Genomic DNA, 12,494 nt, shown 5'->3' on the forward strand with positions numbered 1-12,494 from the left:
TAATAATAATTTAATTTTATCACTTGATTGTCATTATAATAATTATATACCACACACAATGTATTATATTAATAATGATTACATAATATATAATATACACAACATACATTATTAATAACCATTGCATTAATTATATATTATTATATAATAATGAAACAGTAGCAATAATTTCATTTTGATATTATTTGATTATTATAATGATAATTATATTAGGTTCCATATTGACATAGTTAGGGCAGGAGTTGGTGTCTGCACTGTGTGTCCTTGTGTCTGGACTCCCTCTCAGCCCTTTGCTGTCATCAGCACCAACCCTGCAGCAAGAAATTCCCTCTCCCAGCAGCTGAGGACCAGTCTGGAATGTGCAATCATTCCAAACCTGCTGTGTGCACATGGGGCTGGATCACAGCAACACACATCGTGCTCTGCCCTTTGCATTTCCCTTTCTTTGATCTCCTAAACACAAAGACAACTTCCTATTTAGGAGTTTGAGCATCAGGTCCCAGTGGGCTTGTTTGGATGTGCTAAAAGGAGCTATTTTTTGACTGTGCCAGGCAAGGGAAGGGCTGCTCTGCCCAAAATGTTGCTGTGTCTCAGTCAGTGCTGAGCAGGAACGGCAGGAATGTTACACTCAATGATGAGCAAGTGAGACTGGTGCAAAATTAGCATCAAGCATGGCAAAGCTTGCTTGAGACTGAGGTGTTTTCCTGTATTCTGATTAGTTTTCCTGTTATTCATGTGTTTGCTAATTAGCCCCAGGTCAGTGTTCAGCTCTGCAGGGCTGGGCTGTGGCTCCTCCTGCCCCTGCACAAGGACACAGGAGGAGCAGAGACCCCTCCAACCTTCCCTCATCTGTCCTCTCTCATGCAGTGGTTGGTGCATCTGCTTAGGAGGTTTTTTTTCTTGTGCTTTGTGGCCATTTGGGTCAAACTTGGGGAAAACTGGAGAAGAACCTGCAGTGTGCAAGTGGAGTGGTGTCCATCCTTGTGCCAGCTGAGCAGAGCTCTCTGCAGCCCTGCAGGAGCAGGGGAGGGGTGGAAGGGGTGACAAAGCTGCTCCTGTCACACGGTGGGAACAATGCGTGTGTGGGGTGGGGGAGCTGAACAAACCAAACCCTTCCTGTAGGAAGGGGATGAGAGGAGCTGGAGCTGACAGAGCTCCCACTCAGGGCATTAGAGCTCAGGGTTTTCTTAGGATTGTGGGAAGTGCCAGGAATGGAGCTGTTGAAACCTGGTGTCTCTGCATGACTTAAAAATGGGGAGGGAGGAGAAATTTTACTGGGAGTGATGTGTGGGAATGTGGCTTTTGCTGCCTCTGCCTTGGGCAGAGCTGGGCAGCAGGCATGGAACCCAGAGGGGCAGGATCATCCAGTCCAGCTCCTGGCCCTGTACAGACACCCCAACAATCCCACCCTGTCCCTCAGAGCGTTGTCCAAACCCTCCTGGAGCTCTGGCAGCCTTGGGGCTGTGCCCACTGCCCTGGGGAGCCTGTTCAGTGCCAACCACCCTCTGGGGGAAGAACCTTTCCCTGAGATCCAACCTGAGCCTGCCCTGACACAGCTCCAGCCATTCCCTGGGTCCTGTCACTGCTCACACAGAGCAGAGATCGGAGCTGCCCCTCATGAGGAGCTGCAGACCCCGGTGAGCTCTCCCCTCATTCTCCTCCTCTCCAGCTGAACACACCAAGTGCCCTCAGCCACTCCTTGTATGGCCCCTCCAGATCCTTCACCATCTTTGTGCCCCTCTTTTGGGCACTCTTAACAGCTTTAGATGTTTTTTGTGCTGTGGTGCCCCAACTGCCCCCAGCACTCGAGGTGAGGCTGCCCCAGCCCAGAGCAGAGCGGGACAATCCCCTCCTTCACCTGGCCGGCGATGCTGGGCCTGATGCCCCTCCATGTGTTTATCCATTTCCCTCAGGGAGCATTCCTGGATGGCATCACACTGCCTGGCTCCCCCTGACCTCTCTGTCCTTCCTTTGAGTCACCCCCTCTTCTTCTCTCTCCAATCCCTGCAGATCCTGACAGGGGAGGACTGGAATGCCGTGATGTACCACGGGATAGAGTCGCAGGGCGGGGTCCGCTCGGGGATGTTCTCCTCCATCTACTTCATCGTCCTGACGCTCTTTGGGAACTGTATCCTTCCACACGTGCCCTTCCTGGGCTGCTTCGTTTTTGTTTAAATTCTCACACTTTTACACTTTTTAAAACCAAATTATTGCTTTTCTCCTTCCAGCACCTTGGTTAAGACGTTGTAGGTGAAGTTGTCCAGGTTGGCGTCGATTTAATTTCATGAAATTTCGTTTTGATTGTTATGTTTTACCTTGAGGATGTCCTGTTGTGAGTTAATTTATGCCGTGTGAAAAATAACTGAAGTCGGGTCAGAGCAGGACCTCTGTACCTTGAACATCTTCACAGATGGTTTGTGGTTGGTCAAGGGAGGGAAGAGTTGAAATTGGTTTGGTGGGTAGATGAGGCTCCATTCTCTTGATGCCTTTTGTCTACAGGGCAGCTTAACCAGCTGTGCTGTTTCAAATGCTGGAAGTTATCCTGTCTCCACTTAGTGCTTAAAATTTAATTCTAGATCTTGGCTTTCAGGCTCTGGGAGCATTCGGTCGTGTTCCAGGACTTGGCACATGAAGTGTCTGGGTTTTTTCTGCTTAGAGGTGAAAATCTCTTGAGGGTAAGAAGAAACTGGGGGCTTGTGCCTCCCCCCAGAATATCCCAGGGTGTCTGTGGGGAACAAGCAGCACTTTGATGTCTGATATGTCCTGACAGGACTAAGGAGGCAAGACCAGGAGATGGGATTTGGGAAGGGAGGCTGTATTTTATACAGCAATGAGGCAATTCCCTGGTGTCCCATCTGGGTGTGACGAGGAGAAGCCAGAACAGAGGGGCTGTGGTGGCTCTGTCCCTGCTGATGGAATTGCTCTGTGGAATTGCTCCTATTAAGCAGGTACAGGATCCTTGGTGGGATGTTTGCTGCCTGCAGCCACAAGTTGGAGTCAAGCAGAGCAGCCTCAAAAATGGAACTTTAGAAACTGTTGCAGAGACAAAGCAGGCCAGCTGGTTTGTTTGTTCTGTAATAACTGAGCCTTGCTGCTCTGCTTGGGAGCTCTCTGGGGGCTTTCCCAGCAGGGAGAACCTTCTTGCTGGTTGCAATCCCAGAGTTCATCTTTTCCTGGTGTTCTTTGGGCTGGCTGGGTACCTGGGAGAGAGGGAGGGGTCGTGGGGGGCAATGCTTGGCTAAAGACACTGAGCTGTCACAAACAGGGGCTGCTTCAGCCCGAGGCTGAGGTGACAAGAGATGTCTCCAGCCCTTTCCTCTGCCTGAGATCCCCCCCATTAGCATGAGGAACAGCGGTGGGGAAGAGCAGAGCAGACAGACAGAGCTGTGCTTGTCACCCCAGCCCGTCCCTGCGGGATTTATCCCATTATCCAGCGCTGTCGGAGCCGCGGTGCCCGGCTGGCTGGGCAGCCACGCTCAGACATCCACCTCCCAGCCCCTTCCAGAAACACAGCCTTTGGAAAACTGGGTCAATGGAGAGCTGGGAGGGAGGGAGAGCTCTAAATCCTCCGGGCTTGGCATTTGAAAATGAGATTAAGCCGTAATCAGGCTTGACAGCACAGCTGAGAGAGAGCCTTTTCCCCTCAGAGCAGCTACGATCCAGCAGTTTCGAGGCACGGGGTATTAATTCCCTTCCTCACCTTTAATTCAGAGGGGGCTTCTCCCTTCTCCTTTAGTTTTCATTAAAAGGGAAAGAGCAGGAGGTGTTCAAGGGTGGGAATAAGGACCTGGCTCACCTGCTGCCACTGCCATGAGCTTGGTATTTGCCTTTGATGCTGTGACAGTGGGGAGGTGAAACCTTATCCACGTTCTCCTCAGAGCTCATCCTGGCTTTCCCCTCTGAGGTGATCCAGGAAGTTGCTTTCCTGGCTGTTTTCCTGAGACACCTCCAGTGCCTCTCCCCTCCTCTTTGCCCTCAGCCATGTGCTGGTAATTTCCATGTGCTTCTGTAATTTCTTGGAAGGCTCCTTCTACCAACTTCTGAGGTTTTCCAGCGTCTCTAAAGAGAAGCTGTCACTGCCCCACCCCTGGAAGTGTCCAAGGCCAGCTTGGAGAAGCCTGGTCTGGTGGGAGGTGTCTTTGCCCATGGCAGGGGGTGGAATGAGATGATCTTTAAGGTCCCTTCCAACCCAAACCGTTCTGGGATTCTGTGAGACTTCAAGTGATCAGAGCTATAAACCTAAGACAAACCTATTAATTTCTGTGGAGATTTAAATCCCTGTTGGAGAATTAGAGACCTGGCCCTTGTAGAAACTTAGTCTGGGAATATCAGCAGCTTCCCCAGAGAGTTTGTAAGAGCCTTTCTGCCCCACACAGACCTGTTGGCCTGGGAGCACCACGGGCAGGAGGGAAGAACTGGGAGTGGGGTGTGTGGTGAAGGCTGAGGGGTTAAACCTCTCCAGTGTGTGTTTTCCAACAGTGATTCCACTAAAGCCTGTGCTGATATTTCAAGCAGCATTTGGGGAAGGTCAGGTCTAACCCTGCTGTTCAGCAGCTTCGTCTGCGATGCTGAGAGCAAGCAGCAGGCACTCATTTATCCCCGAGGGGAGGCTGAACTCTGGGACTTACCAGCGACTCAAGTTATCATCAACTGTCAAAACACAACCAGGAACATCTGAAAATAAAGTTTAGTTTGCCAGGAAAGAACAGCCCTGCATTGCTGCAGGGGGTAAACCAATCATTAATGCAGTGATGCTGCAGAGTTAAGGACAGGTGAGTGAGAATGTGTCCCAACCTTGGGGTCACTCCCCAAGGAGACCCCACAGCCCATGAGAACACACTACAAAGAGCAGTCTGAGTTGTTGATCAGCTAAATCCTAGACTAGAAACACAGAATTATATGATATCCTGAGCTGGAAGGATCCTCAAAGATGATTAATTCACTTTAAATTAATTATTAGATTAGATTAGTGTGACTTCATTGTTCTAAATTGGGGCTTCATAAAGATCTGTCCACTCTGCCTTGCAGAACTCCCTCCAAAAAGCTTTAAAAATGTACCTTTTTTTTATGCAATGTGTCAAGTGTGGCTTTTCCATCCCTCCCCACACAACTGTGCTGAGACTGAATTTCTTAAGCAGGACTTTTACTGGTTCTTATTTTCTTGTATCACTACTGAAATCAGCCAAAGCCCTTCTGGAGGCTGATCAGCCTAAAGGCACTTTGGTTTCTCTGCTGGGAGGGGATTTATTTTCACTTTGTGAACTTTGCCACTTTTAAAGAGTTTGGGCAGAATGGATCAAATCTCATTAGAGAACTGGAACTGGTGATTTGGGGTCATCTTGCAAAACCTGCTCCTTTCAACCACGAGGGACTCTTTTCTCCTCCCAGAGCTGTTCAGGGCATCAGGATTGTTCTTTTCCCTGATGAAGAAAGGTGGGTTGGAGCTGATTTGTGCTGCTTCTCACTGCACCTTGATTCTTCCTTCGTATCCAATTCACTTTTTCAAGGGATCATCGCAAGGAAAAGATCCTGAAAGTTTGTTTTTCTGAGTCAGAAGTGGCTCACTTTATGTTTCCAGTTGCAGAGAGTCTGTGTGGAACCACAAAGGGTTTAATGGAAGTGGTGTCATTGGAGTAGCAGCAGGATTTGGCCCATTTGCTAGGAAATGACACCATGCCTGTATTCATTGCTGTCCAGTTAATTGATAGAGGGAGCCCCTGGTGGTCTAGGGGGTAAAGGCGCCGCGCTATCACCGCGGAGACCCGGGTTCGATTCCCGGTCAGGGCCACTCCCGGGCAGGTGGGGCTCGTTAGCCCTTAAAGGCAACCCACCTACGTCCTAAGGACCTCGCTGCCACCGTCCAAGCTCGCTTGGCCCCGGCAGATGAACCTTAGGATTAAAGGGTGGGCTCAGTTCCGCGCACACTGTGTCTCACCTAAAAAAAAAAAAATCCAATGCGCAGGCTGGAAGGTGGAAAGACCTTCCCTGGATCTTCGCTCGCGAAGACTGGCCATTATTTATTATTTATTAATTGATAAATGGAGGCATCTGTTGAGGGAAAAAAAAAACAAAACCAAACAAAAAACCAGGAAAAAAAACTGCAGAGGAGCCTGAGAAGAAAAGCAGGAACTGCCTGGAGGTGCTGCCCTTCAGCTGCTGGGCAGGAGATCTATCCTGGCCCAGGCTCTGAGTCAGAGCCTGGAGTTTGGGTGATATTTGGGAATCCCACAGCTCTTCAGAAAGGACTGAAGGACCTTTTTCTGGGGGCAGAAACACCCAAGTCTGCCAGACTATGTCTGCTTGGAAACGGATCAAACCAGCCTGATCTGATAAAACAAAACAAAAAAAATATTAATTATATTTCCAGTGGCTGCTTCTGCTACACGAGACACTCTGAGCATGTGTGTGTGGGAGGCAGGGGTAGGAAGACAGTTTTATTGCTGAGACATTTATTCCCGGAGTAGGAGGTTTGGAAGTGTTTCCAGCACGTTGGAAGCACCCCAGAGAAAGAAACCCAAACACCCAGCACAGACCAGCACCCCAGTGGTGCCTCAGCCCCCCTGTCTGCTACCTCTGTCCCTCCACCTGCAAACCAGCCCTCAGCTCAAAGGAAACGGGGGGATTTAATATCTTTGCAAGTGAAATGTTGAGTGAGTGTGGGAGGGGGCGATAATTCCAGCATCTTCTTTTCCTGGGCTCTCTGGGATCGAGGTGCTCCCACCCACACCACTCCCTGCCCTCCTGGAATGAGGGAAGGAGCAGTTGATGGGCTTCATGTTTCAAACCTCTGTCTGTCCCAGAGGATTTGTCTCCAGCTGGTAAAAACCTCCATCCCATATTACATGAGGTGGAGAAAAACCAATGGATGATGTGGTTCCTGGCTGGAGAAACCCCAGGGCTCTGCATCCCCTCCCCTGGGGGGTTTGGCAGTCAGGGAGGATGCAGATGCATCCTAAGAGATTAATACAACTCCTGTTTCCCACTGGCACAGGCTCCAGGTTTGATGGACATCAGGCTCTGGAGACACTCATCCCAGTGGGAATTAGAGATGGGAATGCCTGGGTCTGAAGTCTTGGCTGAATTAGGTTCGGTAAAAGCTCTTGAGAGGGGAAGCAAAGAGGCTTTGAGTTCACTGTTTGGGCCAGCTTTGGTCCCTGGCTGCCCTGGGAAGTCTCCTGGTGCCATGGCCATGTGGGACCAGAGCTCTGCAGCCAACAGTGCCCGAGCCAAGGTGGGGCCTGCTGGGACATGAGGGGTTCTGGGCACAGCCTTGTCCAAAGTCCTTCTCCAGCTGTCCTGGAGTCCCCTGCAAACACCTGGATTAGTTTCCTGGAATCCTTCCACGTGGGACCTGCAGCTGGTCCCAGCACCACGTGTGGCTCTGATGAGGACCTTGCAGTGCAAACAGAGGCAGCACTTGGCTGCTAAAGCCTTTTGGATCTCCAGAGGGTTCATACTCCTGAGATCAACTCCATTCTCATGTCCATTCCTATTAGGAAATGAGGAGCAAACACAACTTTCCACAGCTCTGGAGTGAGTGACTCTCCTGTCACCAGGTATGTGTAAGAGCAAAATGCCTTTTCTCCTTGGGAGAGTCATTTCAACTTGGTTCTGCTTTGCTTGCCCTCCTCTCCCAGGCAAAGTTTCCTGATTTACGGTTGTTTTGGGGCTGTTCTGCAGACACAGAGCTGGAATGAATACAATAAAACAACCCGTGGCTGAAATCCTTAGGTGGGAAAAATGAAAATACAACATGAATAAATAATCAGAGGCCCATGTTATGTCTCAGTGATCTAATGCAGGGCTGTGCAGAGGGACCAGCCAGGCGTGGGCACTGCCCTTGTTTAGCTGGGCTTGCTGCAATTTGGGCTGCACTAAGAGCCTGTTTCCCAGCAGAGCTCATTACCTGGGAATGGGTGTCCTGCTCCCAGGCTCTCCTGGAGCTGGGGCTGCAGCACTGGGGGTGGAGGATGGCCAGGATGCTCCCATTGTCCTGTGGACTTCAGCAGGACAAGCCAGGGTGGTTTTTTTCCCCAGCACTGTAATCCAGCAGCGACTGAGCTTCATTTTCTCTGCCACCCAACACCTTTGTGTAGCTCTGGGTATTTATTCTGCAAATATTGGCTTTAAAATGACCCATTTCATGCAGCTCCACTGGTTGTCCTTTCAAACAAGATGTGTGTGGGGGAATGAAGGGGTGTGTGGGCAGGAGTAGAGGAGGGGGAGGGTCCAGAGGGGAAAACTGGGAGCTGTGGTGTCCCTAGGGGTTGTAAAGCCCCCCTGCTCAGCCCCTGTGTGTGTCCCCACCAGGGACAGGTGCTGGGGAGGAGATGAATGGACATCCAGCCCCTCCTGGGCTGCAGAGCTCCAGGCAGAGGGGGTGGCTGAGGAATGCAGGGGGTCAATCCATAATACATAATCCATAAGTGGGGAAAGCAGGGTGGTGGCAGCAGAGGGGAACATTTTGCTGTACCTGCTGGGTGAGGAGTTTTTCCTTATCTGCCCCCCCCAAAAAGACACCCTCCTGAACGTCTTCTTGGCCATCGCTGTGGACAACCTGGCCAATGCCCAGGAGCTGACCAAGGTACGTGCCAGATTCCTCTTTCTTCCAACTCAAAGGGCAGCTGATGACCCAAAATTACACCCTGCCAGGCTCCCTGAGCCTGCTCCTGCCATACCCCTGTTTACCAGTGTTCCCAGCAGAGCAGGACCCAGAGTTTTATTCTCCTTGGGGTTTTGTTTCGTTCCAGGTTCATTGCAGTGAATATTTTCTGCCCTTTCCTTTGTTTTAGCATAGAGTGGGCAGTGGGCATTGCTCATCTCACTGCTGTGGGGAGGTGCTCAGGCACTTTTGCTGTTTTCAAGAGCAGAGGAGAAGCAATTCCCAGGTTTGAATGAGCCAAGGCAGGTGTTGTGTTGCTGCCTTTGCCGTCTCGCACTTGTTGTTTCTTCCCTCGCTGAGGTTTGGGGTGGATTAAGGAACTAAAATTTTCCAGTCAGCCCCCTGGAGCTTGCAGAGGGTGTTTGGAACAGCCAGTGAAGGTGTTAAACCTTCCTGCCCCTCACCAGGGGAAGAGAAACCTGAGGCACCAACCTGAGCACAGGTCCTGGCAAGAGATGGCAATGACACCAATGTAGCTTTAGTGTATGCAGGATTTTGTGTGTGTATATATATACATATATATATATTTAGATTTATATTGGAGTATCCCTGTGGAGAAGATTTATATTGGAGCATTCCCCATGGGGAAAAACTGACAGCCTCAGTATTGCACAAGAAGGATTTCAAGTGTGCTGCCCTTGATATTTGTATTATTATGTACTTTGGGTTTCTCATTGTACCACACTCACATGTGTTTATGAGCAGCATGAGGGGATTTTTTTCCATGTTTTGCAGATTTCCAGTTTTTTCTCACAGAGCCCGACCCCCACCCCGGCTCCCCCTCCTGTCAGGGGGTTGCAGAGAGTGAGAAGGTCCCCCCTGAGCCTCCTTCTGTCCAGGCTGAGCCCCCCCAGCTCCCTCAGCTGCTCCTCCCAGCACTTGTGCTCCAGACCCTTCCCCAGCCTCGTTGCCCTTCTCTGGACATGGATTAGTGGTGGTCCTGGCAGTGCTGGCTTAACCTGATGATCCTGGAGTGTTTTCCAACCTCAGTGGTTCTATGGATACACCTGCACCTCCACAGCTTGGGGACACACAGATTTCTGGGAGTTTCCCACCCCCCAAGTCAAAATCCACCTCCCTGTTGAGGCTGAGCTTGTCTTTCCCAGCTTGTCTTTCCCTCTGTGGAGCTGCAGGAGTGGCTCCAGCTCCCAGTTTTGCCTGGAGTGTTTCCTGACATCCAATATCCAGCCCAGACTGTACTCTCAGGTGTCAGATAAATATTCCTGTGTCTCAGGCCATGCTCCTCATCCCTCCTCTCTCCCAGTCAGCTCAGGGCTGCATCTGATGGCTCTTTGTTTTATCTTTTTTTTCTGGGAATTTTTTCCCTTTCAGCAGCTCAGCTATTTCTATTCTTTCTAACACTCCCAGAAATCTCCAGCTTGGAGGCACAAATCCTGCCAGATTTATGGGAATCCCTTGCATGTGCTAAGAGAGAGGATCAGGCCCAGCACAATTCTTGGATAACGAAGCTCATCCCTGCTTCTTTCTTAATCCTTTAAGTGCTTTCTTGTGAATATTTCAGCAGCTGACAGGGACACTTAGAAACCTGACTTTGTTGATGTTTATAAAGTATAATTAAATATTGATGGATTCAGCAGCATGGCTAAAGCATAAAGCTTCTTGAGAAACTCTCTCCTTTTTTTTTTTCTTAATTTTATTTATGATCCAAAAAAAAAAAAAAGAAGAAAAAAAAATCACCAGAGCTTGTAAAAGAAGAGGAAAAAGATAAAAGTAATTCAGTTATGCACATACCTGGAGAATGAGGGATTTCCTGCTAAGTAAATGTGATCATGCAAAACCAAAAATGGCCCAGAGATACAACTGAGTTACTTGGGAGTCTGTTGATCTGATTTCTTGACATTTATGCTGTAAATACAGTGCTGCACATAATGTGGGAAAAGCAGGAGCAGTTGGCAACTGCCTCTGTTTGGGGAAGACACAAAGCTTTGCAGCCTCAGGACAGAAACATTTCAACCACTTTTGGATGATAATTTGGATTTATTTAGCATGGCATTTTGGCCCTTTCTTACCTGGGCCTTGTGACCTGTAGAGGAGTTCTCAGAACTGAACTATATTTAACTTATCTTGGTCATCCAGTGCGTGTTACAAAACTCACCAGTGCTCAGGAATGACTCACAGAAACGAGGGGATGGAAAAGAATCACCTTTGTTTTCAATCTATAAAGAAGCTGCTCTGCAGCCTCTGCCTCTCCCTCCCCAGCTCTCTCATCTCCTCTTCCTGTGCTGCCCTTCCCTTCCCACTGACTCAAACTCTGCCAACCTGATTTCTAGTGAGTTCTGGGAACTCTTCTAAATCCCTCTGGGTTCTCTGACCCTCTGGTTTTTTCCCAAATATTGGCAGGTTTTCCTCCCTGTTCACTCGCTCAGGTGGAATCTACAATTGCCCCCCGAATTTGCTTTTAAAATCTTCTCTCCCCTGAGCATCCCACCTTGGCCCTGATGGGCTTTATCTCAATCCAGGAATTTTGTCACCTGTACTCATGGGTTGAGATAAATTCATGGACTGAGATAAAGCAGATCCTTCATCCTCATTAAACTTGAGTGTAAAGCCACCTCAACTGACCCTTTATTTTCCTAAATATCTTTAAAGCACAAAGTGGGTGTTTTTTTTAATCTCAGTGATCCCTGAGAAACCAGGATAAAATCATGGAATGGGGGGTAGGAGGGATGTGTGAATTAGACATTAAAAGGTATGAAAGGGTTGAGAAATTCCCAGAAATAACAGCCTGAAGCAGCCAAACCAAGAGTTGAACATCCCTGAATCCCCCTCCTCCTCCCCCCCCCCAGTGGTGAGGGCTTTAATTGGAGAATTTATTAAAGACCAGTCAGTGTTAATGATCTATATCATTATGATTAGCTCAAAAAATGGGGTTTACCATGTGATAAACTGATTTTAATTAAGATTTAGGGCTCTAGGAAACAGAAAGGAATCATAAAAGAGGGATGTCCTTACAGGGAGGGCCTTTCTATGCACTTTCTGTGTGATGAGGGTGACCAGGCTGGGCTGGTGGTGGAGGTGGCATGGATGGATGGATGGATGGATGTTGCCATCAGAGCTCCAGTGAGACCTCTCAGGTCAAGGATCAGGCAAAAAATTAATTAATTTTTTGAGTGAGCTGCAATTTCTCTATGGGAGGAGCTACAGAAATATTATTAAATACCCTGCTAAATAAATATTACTATTTAAAATATTACAAATATTATTATAATAAAATAATATTATTAAATATCTGCTGAAGAGTGGGCTCATTCTGAGTTAGGGATGGCTGAATTTTTTGCTGTTCCTTCAAGATGTGGCATCCAGCACAATTACTGAGGCACCAGGGGGGACAGAGCAGAAGCTACACATTTTTAAAGCCATTTTAAAAACTGCACCTGCTGCTTTTGGTGCAGAGAAAGACAAATCAAGAGCCTTTGATTTTGAGGCTGTCGGAGATTCCTCGAGAGAGGAAACAACTTGAACATACCTGGGGGTGAAAGGAAATCCTCAAAAGCCTTTTAATTGGGGCTTTATTCATTAACAAATCTTATATCCTGCAGGTTTGTGATGGGTTAGGATGGGGCAGAGTTCATTTTTTTCCCAGTAGCTGATGGCTGGGATTTGGATTTGGGCTGGGAACAGTGCCTGACCCAGGGATGTTTTATTGGTGCTGAGCAGCATTTACAGAACCCAGGGGAGGAGTTTGGGGGTGCACAAGGATTTGGGGGAGGACAAAACTGATCCCAACTGACCCATGGAATGTTCCAGAACATGTGGCTTCACGCTCAGCATGCAAAGCTGGGGGAGAAGGAGGACAGGAGGGATATTTGGA

General features: G+C 48.7%; 1 protein-coding gene across 13 annotated transcripts in view; it reads left to right on the plus strand.

Annotated features, from left to right (window-relative positions):
* The window catches only part of CACNA1B (calcium voltage-gated channel subunit alpha1 B), a 283,230-nt gene that overhangs the window by 168,257 nt on the left and 102,479 nt on the right, over positions 1-12,494 (plus strand). For all 13 annotated transcript variants that reach the window (XM_050319737.1, XM_050319741.1, XM_050319736.1 and 10 more), the window contains 2 exons: positions 2,011-2,128; positions 8,517-8,584. In XM_050319737.1, the coding sequence (XP_050175694.1) occupies positions 2,011-2,128; positions 8,517-8,584 (186 nt within the window). The remainder of the gene's footprint in view (positions 1-2,010; positions 2,129-8,516; positions 8,585-12,494) is intronic.

Source organism: Myiozetetes cayanensis, unplaced genomic scaffold, assembly GCF_022539395.1.
Source record: "Myiozetetes cayanensis isolate MyiCay16 unplaced genomic scaffold, myiCay2020 scf23, whole genome shotgun sequence".
Classification (NCBI taxonomy): Eukaryota; Metazoa; Chordata; class Aves; order Passeriformes; family Tyrannidae; genus Myiozetetes; species Myiozetetes cayanensis.